General features: G+C 39.1%; 1 protein-coding gene across 6 annotated transcripts in view; it reads left to right on the forward strand.

Moving 5' to 3' along the window:
- The window catches only part of TSGA10 (testis specific 10), a 93,672-nt gene that overhangs the window by 36,647 nt on the left and 40,083 nt on the right, over nt 1-16,942 (forward strand). For 5 of the 6 annotated variants that reach the window (XM_088841652.1, XM_055399832.2, XM_055399829.2 and 2 more), the window contains 4 exons: nt 342-497; nt 3,840-4,010; nt 4,101-4,178; nt 5,129-5,280. In XM_088841652.1, coding sequence (XP_088697778.1) covers nt 342-497; nt 3,840-4,010; nt 4,101-4,178; nt 5,129-5,280 — 557 coding nt within the window. The remainder of the gene's footprint in view (nt 1-341; nt 498-3,839; nt 4,011-4,100; nt 4,179-5,128; nt 5,281-16,942) is intronic. The other variant, XM_088841651.1, reaches the window with a different exon arrangement.

Below are 16,942 nucleotides of genomic sequence, written 5' to 3' on the forward strand. Positions count from 1 at the left end.
TTAACCAGAAGTTGTGTGCTGCCATCAGTAGGACTTTTCTATGTGTGTGTGTGTTAGTTGCTCAGTTGTGTCCGACTCCTTGCGACCCCATGGACTGTATTAGTAACACATATCAAAGAAGAATTTCACATTTTTTAAATAAAAATTTTACTGAAATATAGTTGATTTACAATGTTGTGTTTAATTTCACTCTGTACAGCAAAGTAACTCAGTTATGCATACATATTTTCTTTTTCATACTCTTTTCCATTATGGCTTATCATAGGATATTGAATGTAGTTTACCTGTGGTATACAGAAGGACCTTGTTGTTTATTCAGATTTCTTATGTAATAATTGTAGGGTACAAACTGTGATGTAGAGCTTTTGAAGACAACAAGAGACCGTGAAGAACTCAAATGCATGCTGGAAAAATATGAGCGTCATTTGGCAGAAATTCAGGGTAATGTCAAGGTTCTCACATCTGAGAGAGACAAGACCTTTCTTCTGTATGAGCAGGTAAACTTATTTATATGTAAACGAAATATGTAAATACTAGCATTCAGTTTGTATGTGCTCAGTCACTTTAGTTGTGTCCAACTCTTTGTGACCCTATGGACAGTAGCCCACTATGCCCCTCTGTCCATGGGATTCTCCAGGCAAGAATACTGGAGTGGGTTGCAATTCCCTCCTCCAGGGGATCTCCCTGACCTGGGATCGAACCCATGTCTCTTATGTCTCCTGCGTTGGCAGGTGGGTTCTTTACCATTCATCCCACCTGGGAAGCCAGCATTTAATTCCTGCTGCTGCTGCTGCCGCCAAGTCACCTCAGTCGTGTCCGACTCTGTGCGACCCCATAGACTGCAGCCGACCAGGCTCCGCCGTCCCTGGGATTCTCCAGGCAAGAACACTGGAGTGGGTTGCCATTTCCCTCTCCAATGTGTGAAGGTGAAAGTGAAGTCGCTCAGTCGTGTCCGACTAGTAGCGACTCCATGGACTGCAGCCCACCAGGCTCCTCTGTCCATGCGATTTTCTAGGCAAGAGTACTGGAGTGGCTTGCCATTGCCTTCTCCAATTTAATTCTTAGAGATGGGTAAATTCTTTAAGTTCTGTGAGAATACTTAAATCTATTAATCAAATTAATCTAACATTTGGGAATTACCTTTGTTCTTATGATGTTCTTAGTGAAATATGAAGTATTTGTGTATGTGTACACACACATGTTATCCTCATATCCTAGAAAGATGATATGCATGCATAGAAATAGCCTGATTTTTGGAATAAGAAATGAGAAAAATGTTAAGTAACTGGATACAGTGAGTTCAAGGTGAAAAGATTTGGATTTGGAGGTTAAAAAATATTAACATATCACTTGTGGTGTACTGTTAATCACTTTAGGAATTGCCATACAATTTGTATTTTTAGCTTACCATTGTATAACCCTTATTAAACAAATAGCTTCTTTACTCAATTAAACCCCATATATCACCAACATAATCTTTTCAAAAATATCAAATTTTATTAAGAATTGCAGCTACTAAGTGTAAGGTTCTGGGCTTGTTACTCTAAAAGATAGAAAAAATAAGATACTGTTTCCCATGTTTACATTCTAGTTAGGAAGATAAGTATATTGTGTTGTATCTATTTTTTGTTATTTTAGCATAAGTAGTCTAGAAGATATTATAAGAAATAGAAGAGATGGGTATTTTTTAGTTATGGCAATTAAGATCTTTGCTGGACTATACAGAGTTTAAGTCCTGAAGGAAAGATGGGGTTTCTCTTATCTTGAAAGGGGTAAGAAGGAACATTCAAACTAAAGGAATGACCTGAAACAAAGGGTAAAGGCAGGAAAAACAGTCCGTGAATGAATCCATTTATGACTAGAACAAAAGGTGTATGTCCGTGGAGTGAGGTGGGGGCAAGGCTTGAGAGGTGGATTGTACTAGAGCAGAAGTTTTCAAACTTTTTCCGTGAAGGCCCGGGTAAAAAGCAGCTTGGGCCCTGCAGGCTTTGTGACCTCTGACAGCTATTCAGCTCTGTTGTCGTAGTGCAACAGCCCCAATAGATAACAAACAAGAGAATGAGTTTGTTCCTGTTATTGAGTCGCTCAGTTTTGTCCAACTTTTTGCAACCCCATGGACTGCAGCACGCCAGGCTCCCCTGTGTTTCACTATCTCCCCGAGTCTGTTCAAACTCATGTCCATTGAATCAGTGATGCCATCTGATTCAACCATCTCATCTTCTGTTGTCCCCTTCTCCTTCTGCCTTCAATTTTCCCCAGCATCAGGGACTTTCCCAGTGAGTAGGCTCTTCGCGTCAGGAGGCCAAAGTATTGGAGCTTCAGCTGCAGCATCAGTCCTTCCAATGAATATTTAGGGTTGATTTCCTTTAGGATTTGGCTGTGTTACAGTGTAATTGATTTATAGAGACACAAGTACTTGAAATTCCATAGAGTGGTGGTTGTGGGAGCCAGGTTAGACTGGGGTAAGAGAGTGGGTGATAAGGAACAGGCAGGGTGTACAAACAATGACACTTAAAAAAAAACTGTCAAAGGAAAAAGAGACAAATGATGATAAATGGGACAGTAGGATTAAGTGACAGTTTTTCAAGATATGGGAGCTTTGTGCATGGTTGAAGAAGCAGAAAAAGAGCCAGTAGAGAGGGTGGTATTTAAAGTGAGACAAATGATTAAAATTGAATTGCTGCTGCTTCTGCTGCGTCACTTCAGTCGTGTCCGACTCTGTGTGACCTCATAGACAGAAGCCCACCAGGCTCCCCCGTCCCTGGGATTCTCCAGGCAAGAATACTGGAGTGGGTTGCCATTTCCTTCTCCAATGTGTGAAAGTGAAAAGTGAAACTGAAGTCGCTCAGTCGTGTCCGACCCTTAGCGACCCCACGGACTGCAGCCCACCAGGCTCCTCCATCTATGGGATTTTCTAGGCAAGAGTACTGGAGTGGCTTGCCATTGCCTTAGGGGTATCTTAAAAGACACTTCAGAAAATGAGGTCCAGGAGTTTGGTCAAGGCTTACCTATGGAAATTGGGAAGTAATATATCTTCTTCTGAGACTTAGATACTAGTTGAATAGATAGTGAACAAAATCAAGAGGAAGGAAAATAAAGGATGAAAGTAGCAAAGTAGGATATGAAATCACCTGCAGATATGGAATAGACTTAAAACCCAAGGATAGTTGTTGAACAAGTGTGTGAAGCATAGGTTGGGTTATCAGTAAGGATCAGTGGGCCTTTCTGTCGGGGTGAAAGTAGTCAAGACATGGAAATAGCACATACATTTTTGTAGAGAAATACTGGAACACTGTGATAATATTAAACCAGTGTTCTGCCTAAATTGTGCTGATTTCAAATTTATCACAAAATGGATGATATATGTTGTAGGTACTTCTTAGTACAACACTCTCTTGCATTCAGTTCAGTTCAGTCGCTCAGTCGTGTCCGACTCTCCGCGACCCCATGAATCACAGCACGCCAGGCCTCCCTGTCCATCACCAACTCCCGGAGTTCACTCAAACTCATGTCCACAGAGTCGGTGATGCCATCCAGCCATCTCATTCTCCGTCGTCCCCTTCTCCTCCTGCTCTTGCATTAACTGCCTCCAAATTAATTTGTTTTAATTTTTGGCAAAGATAGTGTAAACCAAACTTCTGTTTGTAGATACTCATTTACATTTGGGGCGTCATTTGCATTCATTTGTGTAAATTCATTAACGAATTATATCATTATCCTGCTGCATGCACATTAATTAATATAGGCTTGCATTTTATCTGGATGGATAGAAGATAGCTGTCTTTATTTCTGTCCTAAAGCTTGTTAAACAGAAGTCTATGTATGTATTTAAATAATAGGCACAGGAAGAAATTGCCCGACTTCGACGAGAAATGATGAAAAGCTGTAAGTCTCCTAAATCAACAACAGCACATGCTATCCTCCGGCGGGTGGAGACTGAGAGAGATGTGGCCTTCACTGATTTGCGAAGAATGACCACAGAACGAGATAGTCTGAGGGAGAGGCTAAAGGTTCGAAAGAATTTTATCTCTATGAGGATCTGTGAAATGCAAAACAGCAACATTAAGAGCACCTTTGTTTTGTTTTTGTTTTTTAAACAGATTGCCCAAGAGACAGCGTTTAATGAAAAGGCTCACTTGGAACAAAGGATAGAGGAGCTGGAGTGTACAGTTCATAACGTAAAGAAAAGTCAATTTTGCACTTTGGGCTATAAACTGTTAATGGCTCCCCACTTTCCCCTTTTTCTGTGTTCTGAAAAGTTGGTTTTCTCAGATAACATTTGCAATCCGAGGATGTTTAAGGTGGTATATATGCTGTAAATTGTCACTTTCTCATTTTTTATTTTCTTCTAAAAAATGTGAGTAAAGTCTTTTTTGTGTTAGGTTCTGTATGCTTTTTGTGTATGTTCTATAAAGAAAAACCATTAGGAATGCATTCTCAGTGATTTTAACACTTTTTCATCTCCCTGTTTCATTAAAGATAGCATTGCCAGGGACAGAGAAACTGGCTTATTCTTCCTAAAGAGTGGCTAGGGTAGAGAAAAGTATAACAAAATGAAAACCAATGAGAAAAATATATTTAAACTGAATTTAATTGTGAAGCATCACCTTGTTACTGGTTAAGGCTTTGAGATGCTGTCCATATATATTGGCGATATTATGGCTATATAAACAGAATTAAGGGAATTCAGCTTTCCGTTACCAACTTTAATTGACTATATTTCTAAATTCATCTGTTTTATGTTGTTATAATGAGTTTGATTTTTTAAAAAAAAAATCGACGGAGTAGACAGCAAAAAACAGTTTTTTTCATAATCCCAGTTTGTATGCATAACTTGTTCATATTGAGCAAAAAATAAGAAAGCTTCTTGCGAATAGGCTATGTGTGCTATAGTCCAGCTGAACCAGATTGAAAATGTGCATCTACTGTGATAGGCTTCATGGATAAGCTGTGTGGCAGCTTGCCCAAGTTCCTACTCTACAGTACCTTGTTCTTGTAGCCTCCCACAAGGTTCAGATCTAATCTGATCATCTCATATACCAGTTTGTACAAAGACGGAATGTCTCTCTTGAAAGATTACTGAGATGTTTTTAGTGATGGCAGTAACCTTGTCATTCTGCTTGCATAGCTTGATGATGAACGTATGGAACAAATGTCAAATATGACTTTGATGAAGGAAACCATAACCACTGTGGAAAAAGAAATGAAATCACTAGCAAGAAAGGCAATGGATACTGAAAGTGAACTTGGCAGACAAAAAGCAGAGAATAATTCTTTGAGGTAAAGTCAATAACCATACTATAAATAATAGCTCTGCTTTTTGAAGGATATTTTAGGGTGATAAGTTATTTGGTGACTTTAATTTTTGAAAGGATTATTATGAGACAGTAGTGGACACCTCAGCACACTTTAAATGATTTTCCTAAAGGTCAGTCACAGACTGACAGACTGGGAATGCCACACTTATAGGAATCAAACTTCTAGTAATTTTAATCTTGTATTTGCAGAAAGCTTCAGTATTTAGCTGAAATAGCTTTTACAAAGCCCTTCTGGGTAAAGAGTATATTTGACCTTGGCCTTTCACTGTTTAATTTACCTTATAACTTAAATTATGTTCTGGGATCTGAACAGTATAAGAAAACAAAAAGCACAGGTTGACAATAGAAAATGGGTGGTTTAATATACAATAAAAGCCATAACAAAGAAATAAGAACATGTAACGGAACTTCTGTTAACTGAATGCCACTTACTGCGTTTAGCTGTTCCTATATACTGCTCTGTAGCAGGAGAAGTTCCAGTTAAAGCAACCTACAGACAGTGGTGTAGGGGAACAAGTTTTTAAAGACCTCCGTGTTAGTGGTTTTACTTGTAGTGTTTATTGATGTGAGAAATAGAAATTCTACACATTCACTCAGGTTGAATTTCAGTGTATCTATGAACATATGAAAAATAATAGTTCATAAGAGTGTGAAATACATTATTTAGTCTACAGATAATACTTGGTTCATATACAGATTCCCAAAGTCACCTCTTTGGTCTTTCATGGGTCTGTGGTACATATTGATGCATTGGAATCACTTGTCAGGACAGAGAATTACTCAAATTCTTTCCCTTCATTTATTTATTTATAATTAATTTATTTATTTTAATTGGAGGGTAATTACTTTACAGTATTGTGGTGGTTTTTGCCATACATTGACATGAATCAGCCATGGGTGTACTTGTGTTCCCCATCTGAACCCCCCTCCCACTTCCCTCCCCAGCCCATCCCTCAGGGTCATCCCGGTGCACCAGCCCTGAGCGCCCTATCTCATGCATCGAACCTGGACTGGTGGTCTATATCACATATGGTAATATACATGTTTCAATGGTATTCTCTCAAATCATCCCACCCTTGCCTTCTTCCACAGAGTCCACAAGTCTGTTCTTTACATCTCTGTCTCTTTTTCTGTCTCACATATAGGGTCGTCATTACCATCTTTCTAAATTCCATATATATGCATTAATATACTGTATTGGTGTTTTTCTGACTTACTTCACTCTGTATAATAGGCTCCAGTTTCATTCACCTCATTAGAACTGATTAAAACGCATTCTTTTTAATAGCTGAGTAATATTCCATTGTGTATATGTATCACGGCTTTCTTATCCATTCGTCTGCAGGTGGACATCTAGGTTGTTTCCATGTCCTGGCTATTATAAAAGTGCTGCAATGAACATTGGGGTACACGTGTCACTTTCAATTCTGGTTTCCTCGGTGTGTGTGCCCAGCAGTGGGATTTCTGGGTCGTATGGGAGTTCTATTTCCAGTTTTTTAAGGAATCTCCACACTCTTCTCCATAGTGGCTATACAAGTTTGCATTCCCAACAGTGTGAGAGGGTTCCCTTTTCTCCACACCCTCTCCAGCGTTTATTGTTTATAGACTTTTTGATAGCAGCCATTCTGATTGGCATGAGAAAGTACTTCACTGTGGTTTTGATTTGCATTTCTCTGATAATGAGTGATGTTGAGCATCTTTTCATGAGTTTGTTCTTTGGATGTCTTCTTTGATTTGTCTTCTTTGGAGAAATATCTGTTTAGTTCTTTGGCCCATTTTTTGATTGGGTCGTTTGTTTTTCTGGAATTGAACTTCATGGAATTGAACTTCATGAGCTGCTTTTGTATTTTTGAGATTAATTCTTTGTCAGTTGCTTCATTTGCTATTCTTTTCTCCCATTCTGAAGGCTGTCTTTTCACCTTGCCCTTCATTTATTTTTTACTCTCTTGCTTGAAAGCATATTGCAGGTTCAGGTAAAATAAAAATAATAATAAAATAAGAACAACAACAAAGAAAACCTTGAAAAATAGAGAAAAAGTTTCCAAGAAATTTAAATCACCCATGATTCCATAGTCCAGGGAAAATGCAGCAATATAGATTTGTTTTTCTAGTCAGAAGTGTTTATGTCTGTATATAAGCTTTCTATGTAATTGATATCATCCTATATTAAGTTATATATTTGGCCAATTTCACTTAATCCCATACCATAAATATTTTCGCATGTAGTTGGAAGTTCTTTGAAAGCATTTTAGTGGTTTATTAAAAATATTCTAAAAGATAAATATATCATAATTTTGAGGGTTTTGTGTACATTTGTTTTCTTTTAACAGTATTATTAAAGTATAATTGACATACATATAGTAAAAATTGCACATCCTTAAAGTGTTCAGTCTGGCAAGTTTTGACATTTGTTCATACCTGTAAGGCTGTCACCACACTCAAAATAGAGGCCCTGTCCATATTCAGATTTTCTAAAATGTCATTATATTAAGTAAAATCATGCAGTATATATTCTTTTATAGGGCTACTTTCACTCAGCATAATTATTTTGAGATTTATCCATGTTGTCACATATAATCAGTAGTTTATTCCTTTTTATTGCTGAGTAGTATTCCATTGTATGGATATACCACTTAAACATTTCTGTTGTTTCCAACTTAGAGCTATAATGAAAGCCATTATGAGCATACACATATGAGTCTTTATATGGATGTGTACTTTTACTTCCCTTGGGTAAATACCTGAGACTAGAGTGACTGAGTCATATGATGGAGGTGTGTTTAACTTCTGAAAAAGCCATTAAACTGTTTTCAAAGTGGTTGTACTATTTGATTCTGTGTTTTCACCAGCAGTGTATGAGTGTGCCAGTTGTTACATACCCTCGTCAGTACTTCATACACGCTATCTTTATAGTTTTAGCCCTCCTAATAGGTATGTACTGTGGTTTTGATTTGCCTTCTGTAATAACTAGTGATTTTGAGCATCTGTTCATGTAATTTTGTGCCAAACATATATCTTCTTTAGTGTCTGTTCAAAACTTTTGCAAACTTGTATTGAGTTGTATGTATTAACAAGTTGTAAAAATCCTTTCTATATTCTGGATATAAATTCTTTTTTCCCAGTCTCTGGCTTGCCTTTTTATTTTCCTAAGCAAAGCCTTTGACCGTGTGGATCACAATAAACTGTGGAAAATTCTGAAAGAGATGGGGATACCAGACCACCTGACCTGCCCCTTGAGAAACCTGTATGCAGGTCAGGAAGCAACAGTTAGAACTGGACATGGAACAACAGACTGGTTCGAAATAGAAAAAGGAGTATGTCAAGGTTGTTGATTGTCATCCTGCTTATTTAACTTATATGCAGGGTGCATCATGAGGAACACTGGGCTGGAAGAAGCACAAGCTGGAATCAAGATTGCCGGGAGAAATATCAATAACCTCAGATATGCAGATATCACCACCCTTATGGCAGAAAGTGAAGAGAAACTAAAAAGCCTCTTGATGAAAGTGAAAGAGGAGAGTGAAAAGGTTGGTTTGAAGCTCAACATTCAGAAAACAAAGATCATGGCATCTGGTCCCATCACTTCATGGGAAATAGATGGGGAAACAGTGGAAACAGTGTCAGACTTTATTTTTTGGGGCTCCAAAATCACTGTGGATGCTGATTGCAGCCATGAAATTAAAAGACGCTTACTCCTTGGAAGGAAAGTTATGACCAACCTAGATAGTATATTAAAAAGCAGAGACATTACTTTGCCAATCAAGGTCCGTCTAGTCAAGGCTATGGTTTTTCCCGTGGTCATGTATGGATGTGAGAGTTGCACTGTGAAGAAAGCTGATTGCTGAAGAATTAATGCTTTTGAACTGTGGTGTTGGAGAAGACTCTTGAGAGTCCCTTGGACTACAAGGAGATCCAACCAGTCCATTCTAAAGGAGATCAGTCCTGGGTATTCATTGGAAGGACTGATACTAAAGCTGAAACTCCAATACTTTGGCCACCTCATGCGACGAGTTGCCTCACTGGAAAAGACTCTGATGCTGGGAAGGATTGGGGGCAGGAGGAGAAGGGGATGACAGAGAATGAGATGGCTGGATGGCATCACCGACTTGATGGACATGAGTTTGAGTGAACTCCAGGAGTTGGTGATGGACAGGGAGGCCTAGCATGCTGTGATTCATGAGATCGCAAAGAGTCGGACACGACTGAGCGACTGAACTGAACTGAAGCTTCTTTTAAAGAGGAAATATTTCTGATTAAGAGAAACTTACTGCTTTTTAAAAATTTATTTCCAGCCTTTGTATTCTTTTAAAGAAATTATTATCAAGCCTAAGGTGAGATTTTTCTCCTGGATTTTCTTCTAGCAGTTTTATAGTTTTAGTTCTTACATTTAAATCTATGATCCATGTCAAGTTAATTTTTGCATATAATAGAAGGTGTAGTTCAAAGTTCACTTTTTTTGCATATGAATATCCAATTGTTCCAGCACCATTTGTTGAAAAGCTTTCCTTTTTTTCACTAAATTGTTTTGTAGCTTTGTAGAATGTCAGTTGTCCATATATGTAAAGGTCTATTTCTTGATTATCTATTTTGTTTGATGGATCTATTTATATGTCTTGATGCCAGTATAACATTTCCTGATTACTTTTTTTAGTCCTCAAATTAGGTGGTGTTAGTCCTCTAACTTTGTTCTTTCTTAAAGTTGTTTTGGATATTCTGGTTCCTTGCATTTTTATTTAATTTTAGAATCAGCTTCATAGTATAAACAGAAAAGCCTTGGGAATTTGGAATTGGTGAAAAACCCCTACTCATGAATACTCTCCATTTCTTTCTTTTGTTTTTGACCATGCTTAGTGGCTCACGGGATCTTAGTTCCTGGACCAGGGATCGAATCTGGGCCACTTCAATGAAAGCAGCAAGTCCTAATCACTGGACCTTTACCAGGGAACTCCTGTCCATTTATTTATTTAGATCTTCAATTTTTCTCATAATGTTTTATAATTTTCAGTGTATAGATCTTGCATTATTTTTGTCAATTTATCCCTAAATATTTTTTGCTTTTTGATACTGCTGTAAATGGAATTTTAGAATTTTAATTTCTGATTGCTTATTGCTTATATATGAAAATACAGATTTTAAAAAATAAAACTTCGTATTATAGAACAGTTTTAGATTTACAGAAAATTTGTGAAGATAGTGCAGAGTTCCTACATACCTCACACTCAGTTTCCTCTGTTAATAACATTAGTATGGTTCATTTGTTAAAATTAGCCGATCAGTATTGATACACTCTAATAAACTAAAGTCTGTAATTTATTCAGGTATCGTTAGTTTTTCCATAATGCCCTTTTTCTGATCCAGATCCCATACAGGACACCATATTACATTTAGTTGTCTCCTTAGGCTTCTCTCGGCTATGAAAGTCTCAGACTTTCCTTGTTTTTGATGACAGTTTTGAGGAATACTGATCAGGTATTTTGTGGAATGTCTCTCAGTTGGGGTTTGTCTGATGACTTTCTTGTGGTTAGACTGGGTTATGTTTTTGAGAGAAAGGTCACAGCGGTAAGGTGCCATTTTTGAGTACACAAATATTCAGATGTCATGAGTACATCTTATCGATATGATTTATCACTGTTGATTTTGACTTCAGTTGCCTGGCTGAGGTAATGTTTGCCTTTTCCAGAATGTCATATAATTGAAATCATACAGTACATAGTCTTTTCACACTGGCTTCTTTCAGTTAGTAATGTGCATTTAAGGTTCATCCCTGTGCTTTTCATACCTTGATAGTTCATTTTTTTCTTATTGAATAATATTCTATCATATGTATGTACCACAGTATGTTTATCCATGCACCTCTTGAGAGTCATCTTGGTTGCTTCTAGTTTTTAGCAATTGTGAATAAAGCTGCTATACACTGTCATGTGCAGGTCTTTGTGTGGACAGAAGTTTTTATTTTTTTTGTTTAAATTTTTATTTTGGCTTTTCATAGTTTGCAGGACCTTAGTTCCCTGACTAGGTGTTGAACTTGTGCCTTCAGCAGTGAAAATGCAAGAGTCCTAACCACTGGGCTGCCAGAGAATTCCCAGAACAGAATTTTTTAGATCAGTTCAGTAAATACCTAGGAGCACAATTGCTGAATCATATAGTAAAACTGCATTTAACTTTGTAAGAAACTACCAAATTCTCTTTCAAAGTGAGTATACCATTTTGCATTTCCATCAAAAGGAATGAAGGAGACTTTCTGTCAGCATTTATTATTGTCAGGTTTCTGTATTTTAGGCATTAAAATAGGTGTGTAGTGATGTCTTGTCATAATATGCAATTCTCTAATCACAAATAATGTGGAACCTCTTCTCGTATTGTTGTTTGCCATCTGTGTATTTTTGGTGAGGTGTCTGTTGAGATCTTTAGCCCAATTTTTCAATTGTTTATCCATTTGGTGTTGAACTTCAAGATTTCTTTATATATTTAGGGTCATGTTTTTATCAGATAAAGTGAAAGAAAGTGAAAGTGTTAGTCACTTAGTCGTGTCCGAGTTTTGCAACCCCATGGACTATAGCCCACCAGGCTCCTCTGTCCTTGGGATTTTCCAGGCACGAATACTGGAGTGGGTTGCCATTTCCTTCTCCAGGGAATCTTCACCACCCAGGTCGCCTGCGTTGCAGGCAGATTCTTTTTAGTTAATTGAGGAAAACAGGCCTGAAGAGGAGGATGTAGGGAAGCCTACAGTCAAGAAGAGAAACAGAAATGGGACAATGGAGACGTTTAACACCTCTGGCATCTGCAGCTGCAACAGACATGGACCAGAGTTCAACATTTAGAAGCATACCAGATGACCTTGGGGATGGTGGTTACTTCTTAGATATAACACTGAAGGCACAATCCATGAAAGAAATAATTGACAGACTTTACTTCATTAAAATTGAACACTTAAGAGGCTCGATCGGGCAGAACAGAGCCAGACAGCAAAAGGGAGCGTGCCAAAGACTCCGGGAAGTGGCCCAGACGATGGAGCCCACCAACCCTTCTTCTTGTGTGAGGCTCTCAGCCCCCAACCAGCAGCAGCCCACAGAGGGCACGGATGGCATAGAACCCAAAGAGACTGCCCCGTTGGAGGGAGACCAGCAGCAGGGGGATGAGTGGATACCCCCACCCAGATTCTGACCCAGGTACTGAGGGCCTTTCCACCCCAGGCCACCCCAGCAGCCCACCACAGAAGGTGGGGATGGTGAGACCAAGCCCAGCCAAGGCCCCGTTGATGGCTTTCGACCTGAGCCCAGTGCCCATGAAACGCCCCTACTTCCTTCAGAGATGGCAGCAGTCCCGGGACCCAAGCAGCCCGCCACCCCAGAGACCTCAGCACCCATCAACAATGGAGACCCCCCCAGCCACCATACTGGAGTGATTCTAACTCAAAGGACACCCAGAATCACCATCTGGTATCTGCCATTTTTTTCCAACTTACCTGTATCCTTCCCAGCACCTCCCTCTGCTCTTTCCCATAATTCATGACATCAAAACACTGGCTTTTCCCCCCTTTCCTTGAGACTCAGGAGAGCCAAAGCAACAGCCTTTTGCTTTTTTTTTTTCTCTCTCCCCTTCTAAGGGTTGAAAGAAGGGATCCATCATTATTTTTCAGAGGCACCAACTCCCTCCCCTAAATCAGGCTGAGAAGGAGCCAGCCAGATCTTCCCTCTTCCTGGTTGCTTTTCTTTCCCACCCCAGTTTATTTTTTGTTTCCCTGCTCCCCCCACCTCTGAAGCCATGTTATGAACTGTCATGTGCCACCTGAGCCTCCAATAAAAACAAAAATGGAAAAAAAAATTGAAGGCTTAATACTCTGCTCAACACGATATCAAGTATATGAGAAGACAAGCCACAGACAGGAAGACAGTGTTTCCTGAAGACACCTCTGATAAAGAACTGCTATCCACAACTTAACTTTAAAAAGACAAGCAACTCAATTAAAAATGGGCAGAAGAACTTAATGGATATTTTTCCAAAGAAGACATACAGATGGCTAACAGGCACATGAAAAAGTGTTCAACAATGTTAAACATTAGAGAAATGCATATTAAAACCACAGTGAGATACCACCTCATACATGTTAGAGTGAGTATCATCAGGAAAGACCACAAATAACAAATGGGCCGGGATGTGGAGAAAAGGGAACCCTTGTATACTGCTAATGGGAATGGAAATTGATGTAGCCACTATGGAAAACAGTATGGAGGTTTCTCAAAAAATTAAAAATAGAACTACCATATGACCCAGCAATTCCACTCCTGGGTATTTATCTGAATAAAACAAAAATACTAATTTGAAAAGATCCATGCAACCCATTGTGCATAGAATCATTATTTACAATTGCCAATATATGGAAACAACCTAAATGTTACTCATCAACAGACAAGTGAATAAAGAAGATGGGTGTATAAATGTATGTGTATATACATATATATACACACATACAATGGAATACTACTCAGCCATAAAAACGAAATTTTGCCATTTGCAACAACATGAATGGACGTTGAGGGTATTATGCTCAGTGAAATAAGTCAGATATATGTGGCATATAACCTTTAAAAATTGTGAATCACTACATTATACACGTGAAATATATAATATTATACATCAATTGTACCTTAGTAATAGATAGGTTATAGCTCAGATGGTAAAGCATCTGCCTGCAATGCAGGAGTCTCAGGTTTGATTCCTGGATCTGGAAGATCCCCTGGAGAAGGAAATAGCAACCCACTGCAGTATTCTTGCCTGGTGAATCCCATGGACAGAGGAACTGGTGGACTACAGTCCATGGGGTCACAAAGAGTCAGACACGACTGAGAAACTAAAACACACATCAAAATTATATTTAGGACTTTTAAAAAACTCAGCAATAAGAAACAACTCACTTCAGTTCATCCACTCAGTTGGTTGTTCATCACCAACTCCTGGAGCTTGCTCAAACTCACGTCCATTGAGTTGATGATGCCATCCAACCATCTCATCCTCTCTTGTCCCCTTCTCCTGCCTTCTATCTTTTCCAGCATCAAGGTCATTTCCAGTGAGTCAGTTTTTCACATCAGGTGGCCAAAGTATTGGAGTTTCAGCTTCAGCATCAGTCCTTCCAGTGAATGTTCAGGGCTGATTTCCTTTAGGATTGACTGGTTTGATCTCCTTGCAGTCCAAGGGACTCTCAAGAGTCTTCTCCAACACCACAGTTCAAAAGCATCAATTCTTCGGCTCTCAGCTTTCTTTATAGTCTGGTTCTCACATCCATACATGACTATTGGAAAAATCATAGCTTTGACTGGACAGACCTTTGTTGGCAAAGTAATGTCTCTGCTTTTCGAAATGCTATCTAGGTTGGTCATAACTTTTTCTCCAAGGAGCAAGCATCTTTTAATTTCATGGCTGCAGTCATCATCTGCAGTGATTTTGGAGTCTAAAAAATGAAGTCTCCCACTGTTTCCATTTCTTCCCCATCTATTTGTCATGAAGTGATGGGACCGGATGCCATGATCTTAGGTTTTTGAATTTTGAGTTTTAAACCAACTTTTTCACTCTCCTCTTTCACCTTCATCAAGAAGCTCTTTAGTTCTTCTTCGCTTTCTGCCATAAGGGTGGTGTCATCTGCGTATCTGAGGTTATTGATATTTCTCCCAGCAATCTTGGTTCCAGCTTGTACTTCATCCAGTCTGGTGTTTTGCATGATGTACTCTGCATATAAGTTAAATAAGCAGGGTGACCATATACAGCCTTGACCTATTCCTCTCCCAATTTGGAACCAGTCTGTTCTGGTTCTAACTGTCAGTTCTTGACCTGCATACAGATTTCTTAGGAGGCAGGTCAGGTGGTCTGGTATTCCCATCTCTTTCAGAATTTTTCACAGTTTCTTGTGATCCACACAGTCAAAAGCTTTGGCGTAGTCAATAAACCAGGAATAGATGTTTTTCTGAAACTCTCTTGCTTTTTCAATGATCCAACAGATGTTGGCAATTTGATCTCTGGTTCCTCTGCCTCTTCTAAATCCAACTTTAACATCTGGAAGTTCACTGTTCACGTACTGTTGAAACCTGGCTTGGAGAATTTTGAGTATTACTTTGCTGGTGTGTGAGATAAGTGCAATTGTGCGGTAGTCTAGACATTCTTTGGGATTGGAATGAAAACTGACCTTTTCCAGTCCTGTGACTGTTGGGGTCCTTTGTGGACCAGGGACCTGGTGGTCCGGAGACGATGATAAGAGTGAAAGAGAGAAAGAGGCTGACACTCCGTAGTTTACGCAGAAAACCAATAAAGTCCTTGGCACAGGACTTGCGTCTCCCACGAAGGCACCAGGCGCCCTCTCGAGGGGGAGTGAAGGCACAGGGCACCTTCTCGAGAGAGTCTTAGAAGCCTGGGCAGGAGAGTGGGCAAGATGGGTCTCTATGCTCTAAGGAATCAGCCAAGAAGAGAGAGAAAGAAAGAAGGAAAGAAAGACACGGGGACCCAAGCTCTGATGGAGCAAAGGTACTTTAATGATTTCTCTGTGAGTATATAAAGGCTGTGGTACAACAAATTTCTTTCAACAATGATAAAGATCAGAAAACCAAATGTACAGTAACCGTTACCAAGGAAACCAGGGGTTAATAATGGTCACAAGGTCAGAAGACAATCCATATCTCAAGGAAAAGGGGGAAGAGACTAAGCAGTTTTGTCATAAAGAGAATGTTTACTAGAGGAGATCCCAGCCTGTCTCACACAATGACCCCAGTTCCTGGGAGAAGCTTGCTTACTCCACTTGAAAAGAAACAAAGGACTTGTGAGAAACAGTACATAGGAATCCTCCTGTTAAACATTCCCTGACATGTGGCCACTGCTGTGTTTTCCAAATTTGCTAGCATATTGAGTGCAGCACTTTCACAGCAGCATGTTTTAGGATTTGAAATAACTCAACTGAATTCCATCACCTCCACTAGCTTTGTTCGTAGTGATGCTTTCTAAGGCCCACTTGACTTTACATTCCAGGATATCTGGCTCTAGGTGAGTGAACACACCATCGTGATTATCTGAGTCATTAAGATCTTTTTTGTATAGTTCTTCTGTGTGTTCTTGCCACCTCTTATTATTATCTTCTTCTGTTAGGTCCATACTGTTTCTCTCCTTTATTGAGCCCATCTTTGCATGAAATGTTCCCTTGGAATCACTAATTTTCTTGAAGAGATCTCTTGTTTTTCCCATTCTATTGTTTTCCTTTGTTTCTTTGCATTGATCACTGAGGAAGGCTTTCTTATCTCTCCTTGCTATTCTTTGGAACTCTACATCAAATAGGTATATCTTTCCTTTTCTCCTTTGCCTTTCGCTTCTCTTCTTTTCTTAGCTATTTGTAAGGCCTCCTGAGATAACCATTTTTGCCTTTTTGCATTTCTTTTTTCCTGGAAATGGTCTTGATCACTGCTTCCTATACAATGTCACAAACCTCAGGCCATAGTTCTTCAGGCACTCTATCAGATCTAATATCTTGAATCTCTTTGTCACTTGCACTGTATAATCGTAAGGGATTTGATTTAGGTCATACCTGAATGGTCTAGTGGTTTTTCCGACTTTCTTCAATTTAAGTCTGAATTTTGCAATGAGGATTT

Source organism: Moschus berezovskii, chromosome 11, assembly GCF_049115385.1.
Source record: "Moschus berezovskii isolate FMDL1 chromosome 11, NW_MosBer_1.0, whole genome shotgun sequence".
NCBI classification, from domain to species: Eukaryota; Metazoa; Chordata; class Mammalia; order Artiodactyla; family Moschidae; genus Moschus; species Moschus berezovskii.